At 32.0% G+C, this 25613-nt stretch overlaps 2 protein-coding genes across 3 annotated transcripts; both read right to left on the bottom strand.

Annotated features, from left to right (window-relative positions):
• Nucleotides 1–1860: 1860 nt before the first annotated feature.
• On the bottom strand, nucleotides 1861–21868 carry LOC124357256 (intraflagellar transport protein 57 homolog). 2 transcript variants are annotated; one of them, XM_046808828.1, is made up of 9 exons: nucleotides 21771–21868; nucleotides 11971–12144; nucleotides 10800–10962; nucleotides 9463–9581; nucleotides 9011–9176; nucleotides 7213–7327; nucleotides 4997–5193; nucleotides 3824–3968; nucleotides 1861–2195 (listed from the first exon to the last, which is right to left on the bottom strand). In XM_046808828.1, the coding sequence occupies exons 2-9, from the start codon at nucleotides 12135–12137 to the stop codon at nucleotides 2041–2043; spliced, it is 1227 nt and encodes a 408-aa protein (XP_046664784.1). In that variant the 5' UTR covers nucleotides 12138–12144; nucleotides 21771–21868; the 3' UTR covers nucleotides 1861–2040. The 2 variants fall into 2 exon arrangements, with proteins under 2 accessions (XP_046664784.1, XP_046664783.1); XM_046808827.1 differs by lacking the exon at nucleotides 21771–21868 and adding an exon at nucleotides 18322–18569.
• On the bottom strand, nucleotides 16978–18327 carry LOC124357257 (E3 ubiquitin-protein ligase RNF113A). The gene has a single exon (XM_046808829.1). The coding sequence runs from the start codon at nucleotides 18203–18205 to the stop codon at nucleotides 17255–17257; it is 951 nt and encodes a 316-aa protein (XP_046664785.1). The 5' UTR covers nucleotides 18206–18327; the 3' UTR covers nucleotides 16978–17254.
• Nucleotides 21869–25613: the final 3745 nt, after the last annotated feature.

The raw sequence follows: 25613 nt of genomic DNA, 5'->3' as shown, positions 1-25613 counted from the left end.
TATTTAATAAGACTGTGGAATTGATTCCTCAGATGCTGGTGAAACGCGAGTCCAAGTGAACCAACAAGCTGCTGGACATGTACACTCTGCAGCAGCCTTTGCCAGCTCTCTCAGGCCTGCCCCTCATTCTCTTATACGTCTTTTTAAAATAAATGATTATGTAAAGTGGTGGGTGAAAATATCAACAAACTTTGAAAACATATTTTCTAGAGGATTATTATTCATAACTGTGGTCCAAGATTTATTCAGTAGGGTTCTAAACTTTTCCTTATTGGCCCAACTATAGCAGATAAAATTATTCTTGAGGCTCATTAGTGTGATTGAATCTTGGAAGTAGAACCTTATCAACTAACCCTTGTGATCACCTTTATTTTTGTACAAAGTAGTCACAATCGGTTTCCTTCAATTTGTCTCACTGTTAATTAGAAATAACACTCGATGAGTCATTCATTTAAAATCTTTGTAAACACCCTTTCGGTTGAGAGGGGTAATTTTTTAATTCATTAAAAACATCTTCAGGTGGTATTATTGCACCATTTCCAAAGGAGATTTAAAAATTCTCAACCATACAGCTAGGTAGGAGAAGCTAGGATAACTGAGCCGGTCTTGAACCCAGTTATCTCCCCAGCTCATGTATGAGTGTCTTTATATAATACATGTAAGTTTTGTTCATTGTGACTGCAGAAGGGCACTGACTGTACTGATTCTGAGCACTCTGCATGTCCTTTTCAGAGTGGCAAGGAACTTCTGAAATTCTTGTATGTTAGAGGAAGAAATCTTTCCTTTTCAAGTTATTTTTTGTTAATTCTGTTTTATTTTCCCACTGACATGCTGGTGTAAGTTCTACATTTCTCACTGACGAGGTCCAGGAGAGGAACTCTTGCCTCCTGCTGCCATCATGGGTGGTCGCAGAGACATTCGATTCCAGGGTTTTCCTGCTCTGTCGGAAAACTGGCCTCCATGATGTGAGGAATAAAATACCACTAGTCAAACAACTGTGATACCCTGCTATTTGTTTAATTTATTTATTTTGTTATTGTTGCCAGTTATTATACATATTTTGTTACTTAGTTTCTAAGTTTAGTTTAAATGCTATTTAGCTTTATTTCTTGGTTTTCATTAGGAGACAAGAAATAAATTTTTTAAAGTTTAACAGTTCGCCCTTAGTCGAAGGATACTGGGTGGAATTGGCAGATCTTGATTTAAATTATGGCTGTTCCTATTTTTTTCATTTATCCAGGTGCACCTGAGACAAATAACAGAAATTTTGGGTTAACTGTAGTTATGAGTTTTTTTTTTTAATTTGTCAGGCCAATAGTTGTTAAATTGACAGGAAGGTTCTTATCTTGGTTGAAGATGTCTTTGATTTTTTTTTCAATCTGTGTTTTGGTGGTGACTCAAACTAGTGAATGAATCTGAGCACGCTATCCACGGTGTTCTTTTTTTCCCTTCTAGGTTTAGTTCTGATCCACCATCCCGTTCGCCACCATGGGTGCTCATTACCTAATTGTCTACTTTGAGTGTGCGAATGGGGATGTGCAGTTTCATAACAACTGGTATAATCACAAATATTGTGGTGGCTTAAGATTCCACTCTGTATATAATAATATACAAGAAACATGCATGATAATGCAGGTTCACACAACGGTTATCCAAGTTTACTGTTACTGACATTTATCATATAGCAATGAAGTTATGAGTGATAAATCAAAGCCATTCTAAAGAGAAAAAGTCTAATAAATATTTTTCTCTCGCCGACAAAAATCAAGATCAAATGTAAAAATGGTCTCAACAAAACTAAACTACAATTGAACACATTAAATTGTAATAAGGTAAGGGCAAAAGTTTTGAAATACACAATTAAAAATTACATTTGTGTTTATTACAAAGTATACCACAAAATTAATTACATAAATGTGAGTTTACTTATTTGAAATATAACATAAAAATTCAATAGTGTTCAAAAAAAGTGTTATAACATCAGTGAATTAGTGAATGTGAGATCGCTTTGACTAGAAACATCACTAAGTGGATTATAAATCACACAATGGATGGGGTGAGCTCACTCTGCAGCAAGTCCTTATCTCGCAGTCGAGCTTGTGTGATGCAATACTCCAGCACTCCGATGCGAACATTCATCGCTGTGATGTCACCCTTCAGCCTACTCATGGCCTTCTTGATATTCACCAATGGAGCTACACAGTTAGCATGTAATAAACTTTAGCTCTCTGTTAACAATGTTTGCAATAAACTACCTTTTATTATTGTTTTAAGTTAACAAAACCCTAATTCAAAAGAAAAATTTTAATTTTATAGTACAGTTTGAGACATTTCAAAGGGACCAACTAATAAAAATACAACTCTTAAAAATAGAACACTGGAAAGTCACAAATAAAATAAACCCAATAGCAATGACTTTCCCAGGACCTTTCAGGATGATTTTGTGGCCTTTTTCAGTGTTCCCCTTAAGAGCTAGCTATACTGGTGGCTATTATGGTATTTTAATCCCACAAGAACAATGTAAAAATGTAACCACTTTATCCCCATATTTTTAGTAATTGAATTATGAGAGGTGTTTCAATTTAAAGGTGTTATCAATTCACATTATTTTTTTAGATTTTTTAGAATTTGTATTGATTATTTTTTACACATCAAGATCTTTTATATTTAATCGTTTGAATATTCAAAAAAAATATATTATCCAAAAATAACTAAATCTAATCATTGTTTTCGTCTAATAATAAAAACTAATTGATGGGATGTGAATTAATTATATCATTAAAATAAGACACCTGCCATATTTGTATGACAAAAAACAATTGTGTAATTGTGTTTGAAGCTTACATTGTTCTTGCTGTAGGAGTGAAATGCTTAGGTCTCAATAGTCCTGTTATAATTTACCTCTAGTCTTTCTATCAACAGTTTTTCTTTGATTTAATTTTCAATAATTAATTGTACATATAATGAATGTACGTAATGAATTTACCAAACTGCATAAAACATCCTTAAAAAAAAGAAACTGTTTTTGGGGGGACTTGTTTATTTATAACACAGTATTTTTAGTAATGACAATCCATTGGAAATCATCTCACAGCCACTGGTAACAAAGAACTGGGACAAATGTTCATTTCTCAAACAGATGCTAACTTAGTAGGCCATTTGTGGTTATATGGCTTGGATAATAGATGGATAATTTTGATAAATGTTAACAATTTAATAGAAGAGCTTTTAACAAGTACATTTAAAACTTAAAAAAAAACTTCTTTAAAGCTCTTGAAAAGTAGAAAAAATAGTGGGAAACTTAAGGCTTATCAACTTATTAGTGTTTCTGTGATCATAAGCACATACATTTTGCCTATTTTAATACAGACTAACAGGAAAATATGAATAGAAGTTTATTTGAAATATTACAGACACTTATTATGGTAGATTGATTTACAAAGGTAATTTTGTTAGTACAGGCCAATCCTCTTCAAGCCTTATTCTGCCTCCTCATAGGCTACAGGTCTATGCAAGGATCTTATCAAACAGAATAAGGAGGAGAGTGATACAGTGCAAGGTCAATGGTACTGATAAAAAAATGCTATAGTTAGGATTTCAGCTCTATCTCAGATCCAATGTCAGTCATAGACCTTGTGACCACTAGCTTTTCCCCCAAAAATAAAACAGATAAAAATGAATAGTAACTTTACAATATTTGTAGGATTACAACTAATAAGTTATAACACTAAAATTTTGATGAAAGTTTATTTCTAAAATTTCTGAGTTAAATGTACATAATACTTACTCACAAAGTCCTTAATAACAAAATTGAAAAACTTACATCCATCAGTCATGCTGGAGCCTCGTTCTTCCATCTCCTGTTTGACTGATTCCAGCTCATCCGTGAGTCGGGCCAGCGTCTTCTGACGCTCTGTCACACCACCACTCACCTCCCTGTACTGCTCAGAGATCTTGGCCAACTCATCCTACACACATCACTACCACTGAGCTTCTCTATGTCATTTTCTTGGATTTGGAGAATTATTTTATTTATAACTATAATAAGGAAGATCAGAGCATGTAAAAAGTTCTATAAACTAGTGTGTCTTTTTGTATACACTTTGCAAGAGACAATTTTACTATTCAAATCCTTTTCAGGCAATTATTTAAGTGAGAATTTTAAGAAGCCTTCCTTACCAAAAAAATAATACCAAGCTAGAAGTCAAAACCAATGAATTATAATTTCTGTATGGTTACAATGAATTCCTAGAAAGTTTAATCCTCCTGTGAAAATAAGCATATACTCAAAAATATTGTCATTTGATTTGACTGTGAGGTATATTTAAAAACAAAGTAAACCAGAATAGCTTAACCAAAAAACCTATAGGTAATAGGTTATAGGTTAGGTTTTTAATAGTTTATAACCAGATCTTGCACAAAAATACCTATACAAATGTACAGAGCCTAAGTTCCTAGACAAGTTGTCAGAAGTTATTATAAGATATAGTAACTAACGTAGTAAACAGTAAATAAAGGAAAGTAGAAAAAAAATAACAAGTTGATACCCAAATCAGCTATAGTAAGTGAAAAGATAACATAAAAATAAGAGTTTCTATTAGAACACCCACTCCACTACCCCTCAGTACATGGTTGGAGTTGGCACATACTTTTTTCAGTTTTAAACACTAGTTTACCGTTTTTATTGTACATAAAACATAATACCTCCTCCCCAACATTAAACATTTCAAATAATTTGCTTTGCTAAACTATAGTTACTTTTTTAAATTTAAACACTAAATAAAAAAAGGGAAATATATAAAATGACTTTCTTCATTTTCACCTTGGGTGATTTGGTAATACATTATTACTTGTAGTGCCTATATGAGCCAAACCAAAGAGAAAGTTTTGATATCAAAGGTACAAAATTTTATGGGGACAATCTACATTTGGTCTGGATCATAATACTTGCTTAATTATAGTACAAACCTGTAATATTACAATGAAAAGGTCATACCTGTATAGTCCTATACTGGTAGAGGAGAGGCTCCAGCTGACTGTTAAGGAACTTCTCCCTGCTCTGTATCTTGCTGAGTGTGTTGTCCACATCTGCTGCTAGTCTCTCCAGTTGACTGGACGCTGAGCAAAGAGACTCCTGAAGTCCTCCTCGGTGCTGTTTCATCTGCTCCAAGTGAGCCCTCCAATCCCTGGAGTCTGGAAAAGCAAAGTGGCATTGTATGGATTCAAAAAGTAAAAAAAATAGAAAACATAGCCATGCACCAGAAAGTGTTCACTTATTATATTATATTTATTGTATTATATTATAAGTTATTGTATAAACAACTAATCATGTAATACTTAACTCCTTTTGAGTGAAATTCAAGATGTAACTTGTTGACTTTGTCCACATTTTAGGAACAAGCCAAAATCAAACAATTGTACTCAAAATCAATGTACGTTCACTAAGTATCTTACAGATTGAATCTTGTATTGTCATCAGCTTTAAGTGAAAAGAACGTAAAAAACTGTCTTGGCACCATGACAGAAATTTGTAACTTACTCAGAAATAATGCGTATGCAGGGGACTTGCTCAAATCAAATATCAAAACGTATCTTCTTCTGGAAGTAAGAAAAACAAGTTGCTCGGTGTTTGTGAAACTAGATTTATTGAAAGACATGACACAGTCAATGTGTTTGTTGAACTTTATGAGGCCATTGTCCCTAGTTTGTTCAAGCTATTAGAGTGTAACCATTCCATATCATCACGTGCAAGTTGAAAGTTGCTGCTATCGAGAAAAGTGACTTTTTGATGTCCATCTTGACTTGTGAAAAATTGTTCACTTATACATTGCCTCTTTTAAAGTATTTACAGAGTCCAGATGTTGATTTAAGCTCAGTATACAGATATGCTACTTCTATCATTGAAACATAGCAGGTATTGAGAGATAACATTGATGTTGAGTTTCTCAAGTTGTTTGAGTCAGCTTTTAAGACTCATAAACTCTATTTTGATGTTGAATGAAAGTACATAGACCAGCAGGAAAGCAAACTAATAGAGAGAAAACTAAACTCATAATGGTAGTGTTGAGGAATATTTCAGAAGAACTACTTTTGTCCCATCATTGGATGACCTATTAGTCCAACTCAAAAGCAGATTCAGCAATGGCCAGGATGATGTGTTAAATCATTTAAAATTTATACTTCTAATCTATGAATCTAGGAATGACATTGATGAAATTGAAAATCATTCCTTTATTTAGAAGAAGGGGCTTCTGTTGCATCAGAAGTAAAATCAGAGAACCTAATATAGTGCAACAAGTGGGAGAAAGAAGAGCTGGTCATAAAAAATATCCAACTATTTCCGATTGGATAACTGCAACAAGGCATTTTCCTCACATATTCACCATATGCTTATAATCTTAGCAAGTTCATTTAATACATATTTTAATACCAACCTTCCAACCTACTTACCTATTCACCCACTGATATTACAAGTACCATTTATTACATAAATATCCATTTTTCATATGTTATGCTTTTTAACTTGAGTTATCTTTTTTGCTCGTCTCTATTTATAAATTTACAGAAGGAAGACGCAAACTCTTATTAGTCAAAAAAACCATTTTATGAAGGCTATTCTTTTATTAGTAAGAAAAATATTGATGTTATGAAGCCTAGCCTGAAGTCTTCATTAGGTAATCATTTGGTTCATTTGGTTTGTTTTCAGTTTCAATGTGCACAGCTAACCGATCATTTTCGACAATGAAAAGAATTTAAAACTATCTAAGAAACAGGATGAATAATGAAAGATTAACTGATCTTGCACTATTCTCTGTTCAATATGGGAATGTCAATGTTTCACCAGAAGTACTGGATGTAATGGCGAGCGTGCCTAGAAAGCTAGTTATCTTGTAGTTTTGAAGAAATCTTAACTTTAAATGATCTATTATATTGTAATAAGCTTTCTGTTCGCTGCAAAACAATTATAAAACTAAAAATTTTTGTCTTTTGCTCTTTTAATTTTTTTCTAGTTGTTGTCCCCCCCCTCACAGCTAAGTCCTGAGTGTATAACTGTGCAGCACCCTCCAAAATAAAATCCTGGCTACATCCTTGTCAGTCCAGTAGTTTTTATGTGATTGAGTAACACATGTAGACACACAAACAGACACTATTATATTTTTATGTGATATAGACATAGATAATCAATTCAGTAAAATGAATTGTGGTACCTACCAGTTTTTATAGTAACTTTCAGCAAAGGCAAGACTCGCTCTATTTCTAGCCTCCATTCCTCAGTGTTAGTATTTGATTCCAGAATCTCTTCCTGTTTTTGGGACTCCAATAAACTCTAAAAATCAAAGGAAATGTTCACGAAATTCATAAACAATACTTTTAACTAGATGTTAAAATTGAAATTTTGTATGGTTGAAATCAGTAACTGTCAACTGTCAATTGAGTGTTAAAAACTTTGTCAGTCAGTACACAAGGAACATCAATATTTTGTGTACTAGAGACTTTGATATTCAAGTAGCACAATTACTATTGTGAAAAACAAATTTTCACTCACTGAACTATATACTTCAGTACTAATGACTATATTTATTGTTATTTTGATGTATATTACAATAGTGAAAAAAGATTGTACATAGGTACATGACAAGTAAAAATATAACCTATGGTAGTGTGACTAATTACTGCAGTAATAAATTAACAAAACTTAATTAAAGTGTATACAATTTCAGGAATTGAACACTTGAGTAAGACAGTGACCAGCCGTCAGATGGTTGGGTCATAATGCCCAGTTTGTCCAGAGATGGTGCAGAAGTAGAAACAATAAATGTTTTGTTTGTGTGCAATGGCTGTTTCGGCAATATTTTTATAGCGCATGCGATGGACCGATCCCTAATCGCAGATCAATATAATCTTGGGTGACTGCATTTCACATAATAGGGTCTGTAATGAATTTGAAACCTATCAGGCATCCCGGTTCAGTGGCAATTCTAAAGAACATAGAGAATTTTTTATCGTCAACGTTTCAAAGTCGTCAGTTCACGTGGCAGCACGCTGCAACATTGGATCTTAGACTTTACTCCCTGCAACGAATTTCACATAAGTTGACGTTTCACTCATTTAAATAATTATTACTCAGTAGTTTTATGAAAGTGATTATGAGCACCAAAAACTGTTTTGTGAAATAATACTAGATGTGTTGCACTCTGAAATGTTGTGCTCATGATGTCGCATGAGATTAATTTTTATTTGGATGGATACTCAACAAACAGAACTGCAGGTACAGGGCAGCGAAAAATCAAAATTAATTACAGAAAGTTGATAGTTAATTACAATTAATGAAAGTTAGGGAGGATTTAGAAGCATGACTTCTGATGTGCATGAAAGAAGGACACCATCTTCTAGAAGTTATTTTTCACAAGTAAATGAACATTGCAACATCAGTTCTTTTCTGTAATTGGTTTAAATGTATATTGTATAAATGTAAATAAATAAGAATTATTTTTATATTATAACATTTATACTTATTTCAAAAGTGACCATTCTTTTACCCCTCCATATACTAGGAACAATTTACAGTTATAATCTACTATTTTTAGAGTAACTTAAATAAATCCTTAAATAGTACTTGAAATGTTACACTTAAACACTAGTAAACACTGTGATGTGAAGGTAATATTTAACTACACATTCATTTCCACCAGTTTCATGTAAATCTATCATTAGAACTTTGGCTATCATATAGTTTAGGAATGAGATACCAATCTCTGGTTTAAAAGAGATTTACATTAGGACATTTTTAAGTGATATTCTAATTTTTCTGCCGTTTAATTGACTTTTGTCAATATAAAAGGCAATTAATACTTGTATGGTCATAACACCACCCAAAGAGCATTTGTTTATTTTAAAATAGTAAAAATTAGAAAGGGGTCCAGATTCAATTTGCACACTGCAGAATGGAGCTCAAACATTGCAGTAAAAAACAAATAAGTAATTAATCTCCTTATACAGACAGACCTACCTTGTTAATGTTTGTGATGTTCTGGAGATCATCAATATGCAGCAAATTGTCCTCATCCTCTTCAGAGTCTTCAGCTGCCATTTCTTCTTCAATTTTTTCCAATAGCAACTCTGCTTCGTCATCTATAGGCTGTTCCTCTACTTCCAACTCCACTGGAGGTTTTGGCCTGTAACAAATTAATTGCTGCATAACTCTACCCTAATAGCTTACACTGATAGATGCTTTGCAAAAGGCCATTTGTTAGTTTTAAGTCACAAGACTTCCTGTACAAGTTTACAACTTTATCCCACGTAGCAAGACCAATCAAATATTAAGTATACAACAGTATAATATATGAAATAATGATCAGTTCAGTAATGCAACAATAGTGAACTAAACATTGCTTATATTTGTTTATGAATTAAAAGTTACAAACTAAGAAGAAAAAACTAATGTTGTAAAATATTTCTTACTTATTCCAGATAAACTTTACGTGCTCCATCGCTTTGTCGGCAAGGCAGTTTAGGATGTATATAGCATGTCTACCATACCCTTGCTTCAACTTATTGGGAGCAAAGTCAATAGTGATGCCCTGCAATCACATTTTTCTGTTAATTTACATCACTTAACTAATTCATTGTGTTAAATTGGCCAACTAATTCAAGTATTTTAGGTGGTTTACTTGCTGGAATTTTAAACATTTTCACCAATCTTGTTAAATATCAAAATACCAGTTGAGTATTCACACAACCACTGGTATCAAATAAAAAAATTATTTTTCACCCTATACATGTTATCATCATGTACTGAGTACTAGTAACCAGAAATTTTAGAAAACAACAATATTTAGAATATTACTTATAAACTTATTAGAATAATCATACTTAATATTTATTCAACAATACACACTAAAGGACACAAAAATAATTAAAATAGAATATTTAATCCATTCAGAACAGAATACTGAATAGCCATGGATGATTAATAAAAGCATTGCTACTGTCTGAATCCAAATCAGGGATGGAACAATTTCTCTATGAATTTCAGAATATCAATTAAAACAACTGAATCATTTATAAAAAATGCAACTTTTATATGTAACTAGCGTGTATGGGCACTTCTGGTTCAAGTGAACTATATTGTCAACGCCGATGTAGAGTTTACCTTGTTGACACTATCAAGAAAATCTGCCAAAAGTGTATGTTTAAAACCATTGTACACTTACATGTACTTAATAATAAAGTGGTCTAACATTCAAGCTATAAGGCCAAACAGAAATTCATTTAAAAGACAAATATCCATAAAAACTTAGCACCTTCACATAGTGTGTGGTTATTATACACAACTATCTCGTAATTGAAGTTTACAATGTGCAGGCGCTTTGATAACTTATATATTTTGCAGCGCCTCCTGGTGGTGAGTTACATCAATGGGCATAGCATATAAACCTTCTACGTGGAAAAATACATATACATACAAATTTTCATAATGATCGGTCAAATAGTTTCTGAGTCTATAAAGGACAAACACACAAACATTCAGTTTTATATATATATATATATAGATAGATTGGTGAAAAGAGCAAAAATAATATAAAAAGGTTGCAATTAATTGTAAGGGCTAATGATTTCTCATACTGTTGAAACATTAATGTTAATTGCAGTAAGCACCCCTTTCAGCCTGCAAAAGTTAATGAGACTGTAAATTACAATTACATAATATGCACTACTAACTGAGACCATGCTATGAGTCACATCATGTGATCATGAATTTTCAGTGATCAATAGAAACAGAATGGAGAAAAGCTCACAAGATCTCGTGTAGCATCCAGTACTGTGGCTATTGTAGAATTAGGATCATCGTACTCCTGAGGCTGCTCAAATGGCCGCCCCATTTTACGCACCAGCCACGCTGCCAAGGAGGTGAACAAGAAAAACTGCTCCCCTGGGTTGGTTTGTATTGCAAAGTAATACCTGTAATCAATTATTTTCTAATGAACATTTAGATTTGCTTTTTCCTCAAGACTGATATTGCCTTTTTTTAACGGAGGTGTTGTAATCAACTGGGGGCTGATTGGCTAGTGACAAAAGGAATGCTAGCCAAAGAACTTTGTTTTTCATTACTGAGAGTTTGATACATTATTAATTTTAAAGTACACACATTTCATCAAATATGATCCAACCAAGGAGACTCAGTTAAAACGAAAATTGGATCAATAATACAGAATAAACCAAATTTCCCCTTTCATGAGCCTATAGATTCTTGATACTACTTTGAGCTTTGTTTTATGCTGCATTTTATAATACAGCTAGTAATAGGTAGATCTTGTACACAAAATCGGCCTAATACAATTTTGTTCTCATGGAAAATTTCATAACTTCACAGAACAAGCCTTTTAAAGCCTGAAATGAATGCATGTAATACTAGCTCGTAATATATGAAACTTATTAAGTTTTTGGCAATTCGACACTGCTGTTTAACAGTGAGAATAGATGTCGCTCTTTACTAACAGCTGGGAGAGGAAATCTTATTTTAAGTTGTAATTTATATAGACAACATTCAAGGTTTTAAACCTTCAAACCCAATGCCTAACACAGATAAATGTTAAATTGTCTCAAAATGAACAACAAAACAAGAAACTACTTGTTTGAATAAAAAGGAGAGCCTGCTCCCTTTACAGCCTTATTCTGCTCATTCTCATAAGGCCACTGGATTTACCTTATTTCTGGATTTATTATTTAAAACAGAAAAAGGGGAGTCTGTAAAAAACAAGGTGAGTATTACTGATAAAAATAGCAATGGTCACAGACAGGAGTCAAAAATAAAGTGGCTTTAACACAAATTATATATTCTCACACCCTAGAATGCGAGACTCACCTACTTGCTTCTACTTTACTCCTCAATTATTCAAATACTATAAACTGAATCTATCAATTCCTAATACAATTCATACAATTCCAACACAGTTGAGATAGTCTTACCTGCTGAAAGGTCTCATTTTCAGTGCCTTTATAAACTCATCATCATAATTCAACACTTTTAGTTTATCCATCAAGTCGTCCATCAACATGAAAGGTTGGTAGGCCTGAGAAGGATCTGTTGGGTCCTCTAGTGTTGAACCCCTTGAAGACAATTGGTCTAGAGCCATTATGTTCCTATTGAACAGAGTATTATGCGAATTTGAGAATATAGATCCCAGATAAATATTTATAACACTGAACAGACTTTGAATTTAGATGTGCTTTAGACTAGTTTTATTATTAAGGTTTGAACATTAACAAGATTACGGTATTTAAAACTCAAAATTAATCCGGGCCCATTTTACAAAAATAACTTACATACAGTATGTAAAAGTTTACCCAATTTACAAATAGAATAACAATTTACAAATAGAATAACATTTAGGTAAACTGTGAAAAGTAGTATAGTACAACAGCAAAAATTTCACAAACCACTTATGCTGTTAAAATTAAATTCAACATTTGTTGAAAAACAAAAGTTTATTGGTACTTAAAATTAGTATATCATCTGATAAGGAGAAGAGTTTTTAAAGAAAGTTTGAGAAGCAACATATATTATTTAAATGTCTTGCTTCACAAACTTGTGTATCAATAGATATTTTCAATAACTTCTTGTAATTTCTAAAAGTTGGAAATTTTCTTTTAAGTATAACATATAATACCAAAGTATTATTAATGCCAATGCTCAATATAACACCCAACTAAACCTAATCAGCCCATAAATAATAAATGTTAATGTTAATAAATAATAAATAAATAAATCATGAATTGCTGTAATCTGTAATGTGAGCATAATAACACACAATGAAGTCTCATTCACTTGTAACACATACTTACTTACACTGAATTTCAGGATTTAATTAAAAGTATCTGTCAATGCAATGATAACTTTTTTAATACACTCAGTTAACATTTACTGGTCACAAATCTCTTAAAGTTTTTTGAAACAGAGTCTATACTTTTTTTATTAAACATCACTGGTGAATAGGTAACTCATTACTGTCAAGGAATAGAACCCTGTACTATCAGTTTCTAGATAGTAGTTCTAAATAGAGTTCAGTAACATCAGTAATCAATATGTTTCAGAAATAAGCAATGGTGTGAGTTCATCTCAATATAAATAAGATATGGTTTAATTAACTAATTTTATAGGTCTTGTAATCTTATCAAAAGATTTCTGTAACCATACGACACCTTAAATTAATTAGTTTCAGTCAGAAATTGTTTATTTAAAAAAGGCCAATTTTTATATTGAAATAGATTTACCACACACAAATGTTTATTGGAACAGTGCTAATTTCCATTGTAGTCAAGCTTATTGGGTCCCTGGTATAGGTGATGTTTACTCCACATTTCTTAACTCAGGACTACAATTAGTTCCTTATTAAGGAAGGAACAAATACCTAACTTAAAAATCATATTTGGTTTACATACATTACTACTACAAATGTATGTGAACACTAATTAAATTAGGGAAAATAAAATAGAACATCAATTAACACAACATTATTTATTCAGAAGTATTTTATTACAATACTACATTTTATTACAATAATTGTACATACATATATGCAGTATAAAATATTATTTAATTTTTGGTTTACATAATTTTGCTTTAACTAACTTAAGTGTACTCCAGAAATTTGCTACGATAATTGCTATGAATTAATCTTGAAATATACTGCATATATATCCAAAAAGGTTCAGTATTAGCAACTTCTTTATTTACATGGAAATTATGTATCTAATTAATTTACAAGATTTACATTTAAAATACAATAACATTGTACATTACAATTAATAACTGTATTTTTTGTGAGCTCATACATATTGTCTATAACTTAAATTATACACTAGGTACATGCAATTATTTACAGTAAAGAAATCTAGCCAATCCAGATTCTTTGCAAACAGACCCTGTCCAACCAAAGAAAATCAAAATTATACTAATACAACATGAAAATGTGTGTTGAAGAGGTTTAAATGAAAAAACTTTAAGTTAAAAACATATTATGTTTTGGTCTTTAACTCAAAATAAGCCTAATTAATTAGCCCAAGGATAAAAAGCGTGGTGAAAACAAAACTATTGAATGTACATTTCCCAATATGAGATCATATCAAACAACATTCCGTGGACTATGGTTGCCACCATTTTTAAGAGTATACTATACAAAATTCAATTAACCAGAGTTTCTAACTGAAAGAATTAATTAATTTTAAAATCATGTATTTGATAACAACTGGTACCCTACTCCAAGTGACATTTGTTTAAAAATCCAAAGCAGACTAGTATTTTTTTGAAAATTCCAGAAATTATTAAGACTAGAGTAGTATATAAGTACCGAGATTATTCAACTTGAAAGAATCTAAATACAAGGTAGGTTATTTAAACAAAATCTAAATTTGTCCATAGTCATAAGTAATCTGCATATGAGAATACAACTCAATAAGTTTAATGCCTGCAGTATAAGTTACAATCACCAAAATCGAACTATTAATTTTGAAATATTTTTTACTGAAATATTAATTAATATTTCTAATTACAATATAGCTCAGCTGTTTTTATATCTAAAAAAAGTAATATTTGCATTAACAATAAAAAAGTATTTGGGCTGTTTGTATTTGGAAAAGGTAACAAACAAAACAGGGTAACATTTGTTACCTTTTCATTATTTTGGAGGATAAACATGTCTGAGAGCTGGTGACACAAATAACACATGTAAATCACCATTGTACTTGCGACCATTACTCTAATACAATACAAATGATTTTACACTTGCAGTATAATATGCAGCCACCACAGCAATTAAATCAACCATTGAAAAAGTAAACTATCGAGTATGAAAATATTTTACCTATGACACAAATAGTTTCAATGGCATTTTTACCAAACCGAAAACAAAATTTCACAGCTGCATGCTGTTCATTTGAATTTACCATAATAAAAAAGGAAAAGAGCACAAAACAATAGACAGCAAAAACTGGCTCTACAGAAGAAAAGGACAAACCACGTTGGTTGACGATCCAGGCAGCACTAAAATGGTGATGAGTTGCACTACCAAGATATAGCGGCAGAAGTTTGTACTGCACAAACCCTGCCCACAGCAGAGCTATTCCGGAAACTTTTGGGTACCCCCTTGTACATGTGCTATTTGTGTCACAAGGAGTCAAGACACATTTATCCTTCAAAACAGTAAAATTAACTAAATGTTAAACTGTTTTGTTTGTTTACATTTTATAAATATACATAGCCTAGATAGATTTTTATTCATCATTAAATTATTATCTTTTAAGATATAAAAACAGCCAAACTATACTGTATTTGGGTACGGTCCAATAAGCGGACCCGGTTTTTTATATCGAAGAATATAATCATCGATACCTAATATTCGCATATCGAATCATAGACTATCAATCTAAATAAAAGTAATAACAATCATATGTTTAAATTAAAATGTGAATTTAATGATAACAAATAATAAATGAACATAACCAAAATCAGGGAAACTCATAACTTTAACTAAATGAAACAGAACGAAAACGTTTTTACTAAAGTTGTGTCCACCATTACCTTCTTTTTTTGCATCTGAAGACGACCATGTTAGCTCCTCTGACAGTTACATTTGTTACCTTTCCACAAAATATCACATAATGGATTCTTAGATACTAACCCAACATCTTGAAGCCATATAAAACATATTTTATCGTCTTTTAAAGCAATTTCGTGAAGCTTCCTAAGATTGACGGCCATTTTAATACACAATGTTACGTGAAATTAAAAATATTACCTTAATAATTGTATTATTTGAAAGTGTTTACAGCTGTTCATATAGATTATTTAAGTTGTTAAAAATAATTCATCAGTATCGATTGATTATATCGATGGTTATGATTAAGTAATATCGTTTGCCAATTTCGATATAAAAAACCGGGTCCGCTTATTGGACCCTACCCCTGTATTTTGAAACACCTATAATGTAATTTTATTTCAAGTTATACATTGTCTTGGTGGCCGCTTATTATACTGCAGTCTAAATAACTATAAATAGAATTTTTTTTATTCAATGGTTTAGATAAGTCTAATTGATAATTTTGTTCCCTGATTCGGTTGTGATAGTGACCACTTATTATGTTGTAGTCAATAAACTTATTGAGCCGTATACTCATGTTTAATACTGCAGCTAGTTTATTTTAAATGGATTAGGTCTAGTACTAATAAAATAAATAATTAAACTATGAAACATTTCAAATAAGTAAAAAGTACAGTTACCAGCCTAGCGAAAAATTGATTTGATGACTAAATTTAATTCTAGGTATTAATCCCCATGTTTTATAACAACCCTAGGCCTAATTTACTCAAGACATCTATTACTTATTTTAAAAGAATTTGAGATGCAATATAGTCTACCTACATTGTAGATTAATTATGTCATGCTCATACTGCTATGTCAGACTTTAAAAATTTGGGTAGGATACGATAAGCGGACCCGGTTTTTTTATATCGAAGAATATAATCATCGATTCCTAATATTCGCATATCGAATCCTAGACTATCAATTGATATAAAAGTATCTATAATCCTAAATAACAATCATATGTTTTAAATTAAAATATGAGTACTGGTATATAGGAAAACTCATAAATAATTAAGAAATCACATAAATAATAAACGAAACAGAACGAGATCGATCAAACTGGAAAACTCATAAATAATTATAAGCCACAATTCATATGGTTTATGTCATAATTATTGAATTGTTCATAATTATACACATGTAATTATATATTATTACGTATATGTATAATAATAACTATTATTGTAACTAATGTATAATAATACGATTACGTGTATTATTTGAAAGTGTTTACAGATTATATTACAGAAGTGTTGATATAGATTAAGTTAATTGTTCAAAATAATTAATCATTATCGATTGGTTGTATCGATGGTTATGATTAAGTAATATTGTTTGCCAATTTCGATATAAAAAAACCAGGTCCGCTTATCGTACCCTACCCAAAAATTTTAGTACAATTTTAAAAGTAGCCTAAATAGGATATAACTTAGCCAAACACAATGAGGTGTACAAATTCAATAAGCCTAAGAATCTCTTAAAACTCGAATCATATGTATTTGTGTCATTAGCTATTTAAAACAAAATGGTCTATAAATTGAGTGTGACCCTGAATTTCAAAATTTAACCTAAATGAAATGGATTAGTTCCCCAAATATTTTATCTTTAAATCATTCAGAATCAGAATCTGACTGCAGTTCACTTTTAGTTTTAGCATTTTTTAGTTTATTGATAATTTCTTTTGCTGGATTAAATACTCCATGAGTTTGTTTGCTACAAATGTAACAACGGGCAGATTTCTTGTAGTGAGATAAAGCACACTTTTCACAAAAATAATGTTTACATTTAGTAACAATGGGATCAGTAAAAGAATTCCTACAAATAAAACACTTAAATGGTAGGTTATCGTCATCATCATCAATTTCATATTTAGTGTCATCTTCATCATCAACAACTCCAGATGCCGCATCTGTTTCAATTTGCCATCCAAATTTATAATCTGAACGGTCATGCAAAAACTTACAACTATCACCAAACCCACAATACCCAGTTTCTTTGAAGTCCTTGCAAATGTCAGGTTGGTAATCCCAACGTACAGTACTTCTCAGGTGAGCTGGAGCTCGTATTGGTCCTTTCCGAACCATACCACTTGAAGCATTTCCTTGAGCAGTGTCTCTTTTTTCATAGAACTGTGTATAGTTTGCCATACCTCTGTAAACACTATCATCTTCTTTACCTTTGAGTTCCTTATTAATTTTGAGGGAGCGCTCAAATATTGCTTGAGCATCTCTGTCCACTTCAGTTTCAATTTCAAGCACTGCTGTAGCTCCTTGATCAGATGGACCTTCCGGACCTGCAGTACGCTTAGACCGATATGACACAGTAACACCTTCATCTTCACTAGAAGAGGCATCACAGATTTCATCACGTTTCACTGTGTTCTTTAAGTTAGATTTTTGAATTAATGGATTAGACAGATTTGACTTTTTTTCTTTCTTTACAACAGTTGTTTCATCTTCACTACTACTTGACTGAGCAGTTCTGGCACTTCTAGATCTTACATTAATTTTTCTTTTGAGGAAACCACAAGTCTGAGGAGCTGATTTGTCAGGAGCCTCCATGATAAAACCCCAATTAACTAGTTCTAAAAGGCCAGTGATAACTAAACCTACTTTATAAGGTATTTGGTGCAAGTTCAGAGAGTGTCATTAACTTCAACTAAGTTTAGGCTACTCACCAAAATTACTGAACACAAATACAAAATTATATCATAGGTTAAGTAAATCTTTATACATTCAACACAAGTTACTTTCAAAAATATAATTCCCAAACACGTATCCCTCGTATCACATAAAATTATAAATCAGTCTAAAATAAACAATTTAACCAATTGAGACACAATAATATGTTCTTCTCAATATAAAATAGGCTTAATCCCACACGACACGATTTATTTACAAGACACAAACAACAATAATTAATACCACTCCGCCACTCCAAAAATAACAAGCACAAAAAAAAAGACTCCTAGATTAACCAACTACGAAACAGATCTTATCTACAGCGAGTACAGTGGCAAAACTACATGAATTTGACATCCCTAAAGAAGGGAACTTATTCTTCCTATTTTTGGGTAGCAGCCATTATATTGTGTAGCTTTTTAGCTTTATTATATGTGACTAATATAATAGTTTATTAAGCAGTATATGTTATAAGTGTGATTATTTAATTTCAATATGTATTTTCCTGGGCACTGGAATATCTTGAAATAGTTTAATACTTTTTTACAGTGCCAGTCATGCTGACTGATGAGCTTATCTCTGATGTTTTGTGGCAGTTATTTTAAATAAGTTAAATCTATGCAAAGCATATTATTAAAAATTGAATATATTGATATTGTTATTTTCTTTAACGTTCAACAGTAAAATGTATAACTGAAAGTTCTGCTCTAGAGCTCAATAATACCAATGATGTAGCTCAAAAATGGTCGTACTTTAAATGTTATCTTCTATAATACACCACCAAAATGGGGTAACTAGAAACACCAAATATACCACAAGCATATGTGAGTTGTTATGTATTGTAATATATAAGAATTTAGTTTAAGATAGTTTATAATATGTTTACTCGTATACTAAGGACTGGACTGTCTGGAACTTGTAAGAAAATATGTCATGCAAAAACACCGGAGCATCAAAGATTATAGAAGGAGAAGAAGAAAATTTCTTGACGAGCCCCAAGTCAAGCCGAACCAAAGCGTTGAGATAAATGTTATAAACGATAAATATTAAAAAACAAACAAAAAAACAAACAAACAAACAAAGTAGAGCAAATAAGCGAAAAGTAGTTATGATAACATGACATAGGAAATAACCTAAAATTTAATTCCTCTAAACTGGAAGTAGAATCAAAAGTTTATTTTCATGGAAATTCTTCTGATCTACCCAATCTAAATGAAGATAATTAATTTCATTGTTGTGTAGCATACAACAAGAGGGAAAAAGAAACAACGAAATATTTTAAGGCTAAATTGTTTGTGACGTTAGTGGAAAAACTCTATCAAGTTGTGCGAAAAAACAGTAAAAATTTATTTTTCCTAGCGTAAAAGATAATATTTGTATAGTCATGAAATATAATGTTATATGTAGTATTACACAATCTTTTGGAAAGCCACTATTTTTCCATTCGAAATTTAAACCGTGAAAGTTAAAAAAATGTCTTTATTAAAAAGGTAGAGTTAGGGCTATCAAGCCCTCTCTGGTACGGCAATTTATTAATTTATATATATTAAATCAAGAATAAAAAAATATATATATAAAACGTTTGAATATAACGTGTGTGTGTGTGTGTGTGTGTGTGTGTGTGTGTGTGTGTGTGTGTGTGTGTGTGTGTGTGTGTGTGTGTGTGTGTGTGTGTGTGTGTGTGTGTGTGTGTGTGTGTGTGTGTGTGTGTGTGTGTGTGGTGTGTGTGTGTGTGTGTGTGTGTGTGTGTGTGTGTGTGTTGTGTGTGTGTGTGTGTGTGTGTGTGTGTGTGTGTGTGTGTGTGTGTGTGTGTGTGTGTGTGTGTGTGTGTGTGTGTGTGTGTGTGGTGTGTGTGTGTGTGTGTGTGTGTGTGTGTGTGTGTGTGTGTGTGTGTGTGTGTGTGGTGTGTGTGTGTGTGTGTGTGTGTGTGTGTGTGTGTGTGTGTGTGGAAAAAAATACAAGAAACATGTAGGACGAGAAGCAAAAACACATTCAACCTCTCTAAAATACCAGTTAACCTAAATTGTTAAAATGTAACACCAGTTAAATGGTTAAATTAAAAATATATAGGAGGCCAAGAACTCCTAAACGTTGAGATTAATAAGAGGTCTAGGGCTTCCAAATGCCGAGTGCTGCTAGAAACTGGGAGCTCCCTGAGGCCGGAAGGTAGAGGATGTTGAGTGCTCCCATAGTTTCAATGTTGCCACGTGACGACAGTTACTAGAGGCCGTGTTCGAATGCTCCTAGAGCCAGATACCTGTCAGAGGTCAGGAGTTCCTAGAGCCTAAAAATTATCGGAGTCTAAGAAGTCACAAAAACATAGAACTGTAGAGGCCGGAAGTTCTCAGAAGACGGGAGCTTAGAATGTTTCAGAGTTAGTTGAACATTCTTGTGGCGTTTACGAAATCCTGTGGCTCAATAAGTTTCAATGTACAAGCCTTATTAATTGTACTGGAAATGTACCTAAATATTGTGGCTGGTGACCCAAAAATCTTATTTCAATTCAACAGTATAGAAAATGTTAAATTTAACTAGTGTAGTCTTTAGTCTTTGTTAAAGACCAAACTGATGGTTAAAAAGCAGCATTGATATAAGAAGATTTTGGGATGGCAATTATGAAGTTAACACTATTTCATGTCGCCCCAGTGTATAGTAAATGCCGTGTGATTAATAAGAAGCAAGGTCATTTTTCGAGTAGCATGCTGAACGAACTCATAACAAACAAAGTATTAGTAATAAGTTAAAAGAAAACTACACAATAAACTGTATTTCTTGGTCTATAAGCATATTGAACAAAACATCACACTATTTAGTTTCCCCTAAATATTGTCATAGCTCATATTTCGTGGATATGAGCCTTATACAATTTTATGAATGGTTTTATTGCAACTGCAATTTCGTATCAATTCATCACAAAATCTTCGTAAATACTGGTTGCTGAGGCTTGAAATAAGAAAAGTAGTTTAACCTTGAGTCATACTTCCTCACTAAGAAAATATTTCAAACATTTCAAGAATTGATCCCGAACATTCGCGAACCCGTTTTAGGTACTGTAATTGACAATTTTTATCACACTGAGAAGTGTTAAAAGAATAAAAATAACGAATAAGGATCTCGATGAACTCATTACATATTAGAATCTCTGCCATTTTTGGAAGCTGACGCTAAAAATGTAAACTTATTTACAAACTAACTGGGACATAAGTAATCACTAACAAATAATGTTTACATTTTCCTAATGACATATGCGAAACCCTACTTACATTTTTTAGTATTTGTTGGCATTTTTATAAATTTAAAATACATTATGATATTACATGAGTTCAATAATTGATAAGGGTAGTCTGCACCGTAACATGTGTTGCTAAGCGCTAATCTCGAGAACGGTAAATTATTCGTTGAAATCCGAGGAATGTTTATGTGAAGAGAAAGATTGTAAAGTTACCTGGAATATTTTGAAGTTCGGGAAAAAATGGTGATATATGTTTCATAATCCAAATTAATTTAACTGAAACTAAACACCTGTTGACATTTTCAAAATAGTTCAACAAAGTGGTTGAAACATCTGTTTACGTTTAAATGTTATTAAATATTACGTACCGTACAAATTGTTTGATCAGTAGTGTAATCCAGATAGCAAAGACAAAGCTTGAACTAACATTTTACTGCACATGCGTCAGTGATTAATTTTAAACACCCAACGCATTGTAAATACCATTTAAACACCATTATAAAACCAATTTTAATTTCTTTAACACTGAGAATGTTTTTACAAAGTTACTCTGGTGAGCTTCTTTGGCATTTTAATATGGCATTTTAACAGTGATTAGGGAAAATGGTAAAATGAACACTAACATGCCTCCTTCAACGTTCCATTCTTCCCAGACGACATTCCGAGTACAACAAGACTTCTACAACGCAAAACCTTATAAACGATTATTTTGAAATGTAACATCAACATGAACTTAATAAGTAGGATCTCCCCCCTATACCATAAATGTATAGAAGTTAGGTAGGATTTCCCTTTATACCCGAACAATCTTATTTCACCCTTTTGTATTGAATACATTAATGACAAACAGTTATAGAAAAAAGGGATAGGCTTATTTAATATTTAGTCAAAAACCGACGGGTTATTTACCAAAAAAGATTTAAACGAAACTATATATAAGGAGTGTTTAGAATAAGGTAGAGGTAGAGGTCGGGTAGAGGTAGAGGTAGAGGTCGGACCCTCTAAATCCCTCATATCTACGGCACATCTACGCCGCATGTGCTTTATAGCACGTCTGTTAGTAATTGCATTAGAAGTGTTTCTCTGTCTTAGTATAGAAAGCACGGTGCTTATCTATGCTCAAATATATTTTCTAGCTCTTTATGCCTTTTGCTTAATTATTTCTCAATTTTATCACAGGGATACGTTACTGAGAATTGTTCTACCCTGTACGTAAACATTGGGAAACCTAGCAGCTGTATCACGCGTATGGCCGATACGTGAATATACAGTAGTTTAAAAAACTGTTGTTTATTTGTCATTGTTCCGTTGTTCCGCCCGGTAATATTGAAGGTCTCTTAAATCTGTTTAAACACTTACAACAATTTTTAAACCTTCATTATACCAATAAATTCATACTCTGACTGCCATTAAGTTGAACTTCTAATTTAATCTCTATTAATATCACACAATAATATACACCAAATCTAAGATTACATTAATCCTTTTGGTATGTGTTTTGCAGAACATAGAACATTATTTTCCACAATTTTGATTCGACTGATTTCAATTCAAATTCTATACAACAATATGCATACAAATTAAAATAATAATATCATAAAAATATATCTTATAAATAAAATATCTTCAAATACATTAGGTTATATTAAGTTATTTAATTAATTTAGCCACTCGTTCACTCACTCACTTATCACTGATTCTCCAACAACCCGATATACCTGAAAGTTTAAATTTTGCTTAGAAAATTTACATAGTCTTACATAGAAAAACTAAAGCATTTTCATAAAACTCAAACATACATACTACTATTATTATACTGTTATTTCTTTGCCGAAGAAAGGTGGAATTTGTCACACGCATTTCCCTTGTCTTATAAAGATTTTGAACGTAGACCAACCACCCATAAGGTTTAAATGGGGGTTGTGACCCCAACAAGAACTATATTTTTGTTTTTGTTTTTCCAACTTCCCAAAGCACTGGAAATACCTTAGTCTAGAATGAAATTATAATGGCAGAAGTAGTCACTTTTTGACCGAAGTAAATCTTCCAGACCTGTGTACTCGTATGAATATATACTTTCTTGGTCGAGACAACAATGCAAACGCTATCACGGTACCGAAAATGCATTAGACCGGAAGTAGATTGCAATGGCCGGAAGAAGTCGCTTTTTGATCGAAATTAACATGTAAAGGTCTGTATGTATGTGCTTTCTTGATAGGCACAACAAAGCAAACTATGGCGCCGGAAATAACTTAGACCGCAATTCGATTTAAATAACCGGAAGTAAATGCTTTTCGATCGATGTTTACTTTTCACGATCAGGATAACAAAACAATGCCATAAATACCTTAGACTAAGTAGATTTCAATAGTAGGAAAGAGACACTTTTTTACCAAACAGCTCTTATCAGACTCACAATATATGTATATATGTTTTTGATGGAGGCAGCAATGCAAACGCTACTCTGTCACCGGGAATAACTTAAACTAAAAGAATACTACAAGGGCCTATAGTAGAAATGTTTTCATTAGAGTAGGCTTCTCAGACTGAGTATGTATATAGTTTTCGTGGCAACAAAGCAATCTCTATGATTGCGTATGAAAAATAATTTATTAGAACAAGAAATGCTTCTATAAGCGCTAAACCTAACAAGACTTAGTCGCCATTGTGTTTAACAGTGAAAACCGAAATAATATGTACCTTACTACTGTACTTTCAATTCAAATTCATCAAACGGCTCAATTATATGACTTTATAAGTGCCTTCACTAAGATTTCTACGAACTAGTTACTACGGTTACTGCTAAAATAATTTGTATATTTTATTGGTACTCATAGAAATTGTTTCACTCTTCGACTTCAGGACCAAAAAACATTTGCTCTTTAAACTTAAAGTCCAAGTATTTTGAAATGGATCAGGGCATTTGGAATATCTCCAGTAACGTTCACTTATGTTCAGAAGTGTTAATTATGCCACTTAAAAAGGATATGCCTATGACGTAGGACATGTTATTTATTCAATAGTAAATGGCGTGTTAACCCGCGGTTAACTGCAAGTTTATTACTAAAGCTATTAAAAAGAATACAGAGCTTTGTTGACATGAAAGTTTTTAAGTTTTTTTCTGGATTACGATTGATAAGTTATTACCGTAATATCCTTAATGAGTTCTTTTCTATAACCTTAAACAAATGTATTTTGGTGTGTTGGAGTACAATACTAATCTTTGGAGATGTAACGCAATATCTCCTCTACCAATAGAACTACCTGTATAATTATGGTTAGTGGTTTACTTAACCTCTTAGTGATAAAACAGTTCCATAAACATAAAAGTCATATATTGCCATTATGTTTAATGATACGAGTGTTCTTTCGTTAGTGTTCTTGAATTAAGTTTAAGGATGATTCTTACGTCTTTTTGATGTTTGGAAATAGGAATCAGATTTTCATTGATGATAATGAATGATTCATTATAAAATAAAAAGTATTCCATTTTGAAGAACCGTCTGCTTACGTTTATACATTTTTTAATGATAAATTGATTCAAAGTCTTTGAACGTAGAATATAAATAGTAGGTTTAAACGTGCGTAATGCGATACAATCATTATAAAATTTCCACCTGAATATCTAAATAATGCAACTCCAGGCTATTTGCATTTTTGAAAAATGAATTTCAACTAATAAAATTTTAAACAATTTTACAAACTTTCTGTGGTATGAGATTGAAGTTATGGGATGTATTTTGTTTTCTTGACAATGAACGTGATTTCATGCCTCACTAAAATTCAGATTTTTTCTTCTCATAACTCCCCCAACGTAATTAAGCCCTTTCAGGCTCGCTATGTAATACGGAACTATGTTCCTCAACATTCTAAAGAAACTGCATCTCAATACGCAAAAGAATACACTTAAATTCTGTCTAATATTTTAGATATACACTATCTACATAAAATGTATGCCAGATATAAACTCTTATAACTCTATTGAAGTCTCTTGTATGAATATTACAAGCTTTCGACAGCGTAAACCACAAGTTATTGTTAGCTAAATTAAGGGTA

This window comes from Homalodisca vitripennis, chromosome 3 (assembly GCF_021130785.1).
Source record: "Homalodisca vitripennis isolate AUS2020 chromosome 3, UT_GWSS_2.1, whole genome shotgun sequence".
In the NCBI taxonomy this organism is placed as follows: Eukaryota; Metazoa; Arthropoda; class Insecta; order Hemiptera; family Cicadellidae; genus Homalodisca; species Homalodisca vitripennis.
Note: the sequence above shows the minus strand (reverse complement) of the source record. Positions and strands in the feature narration are given on the sequence as shown.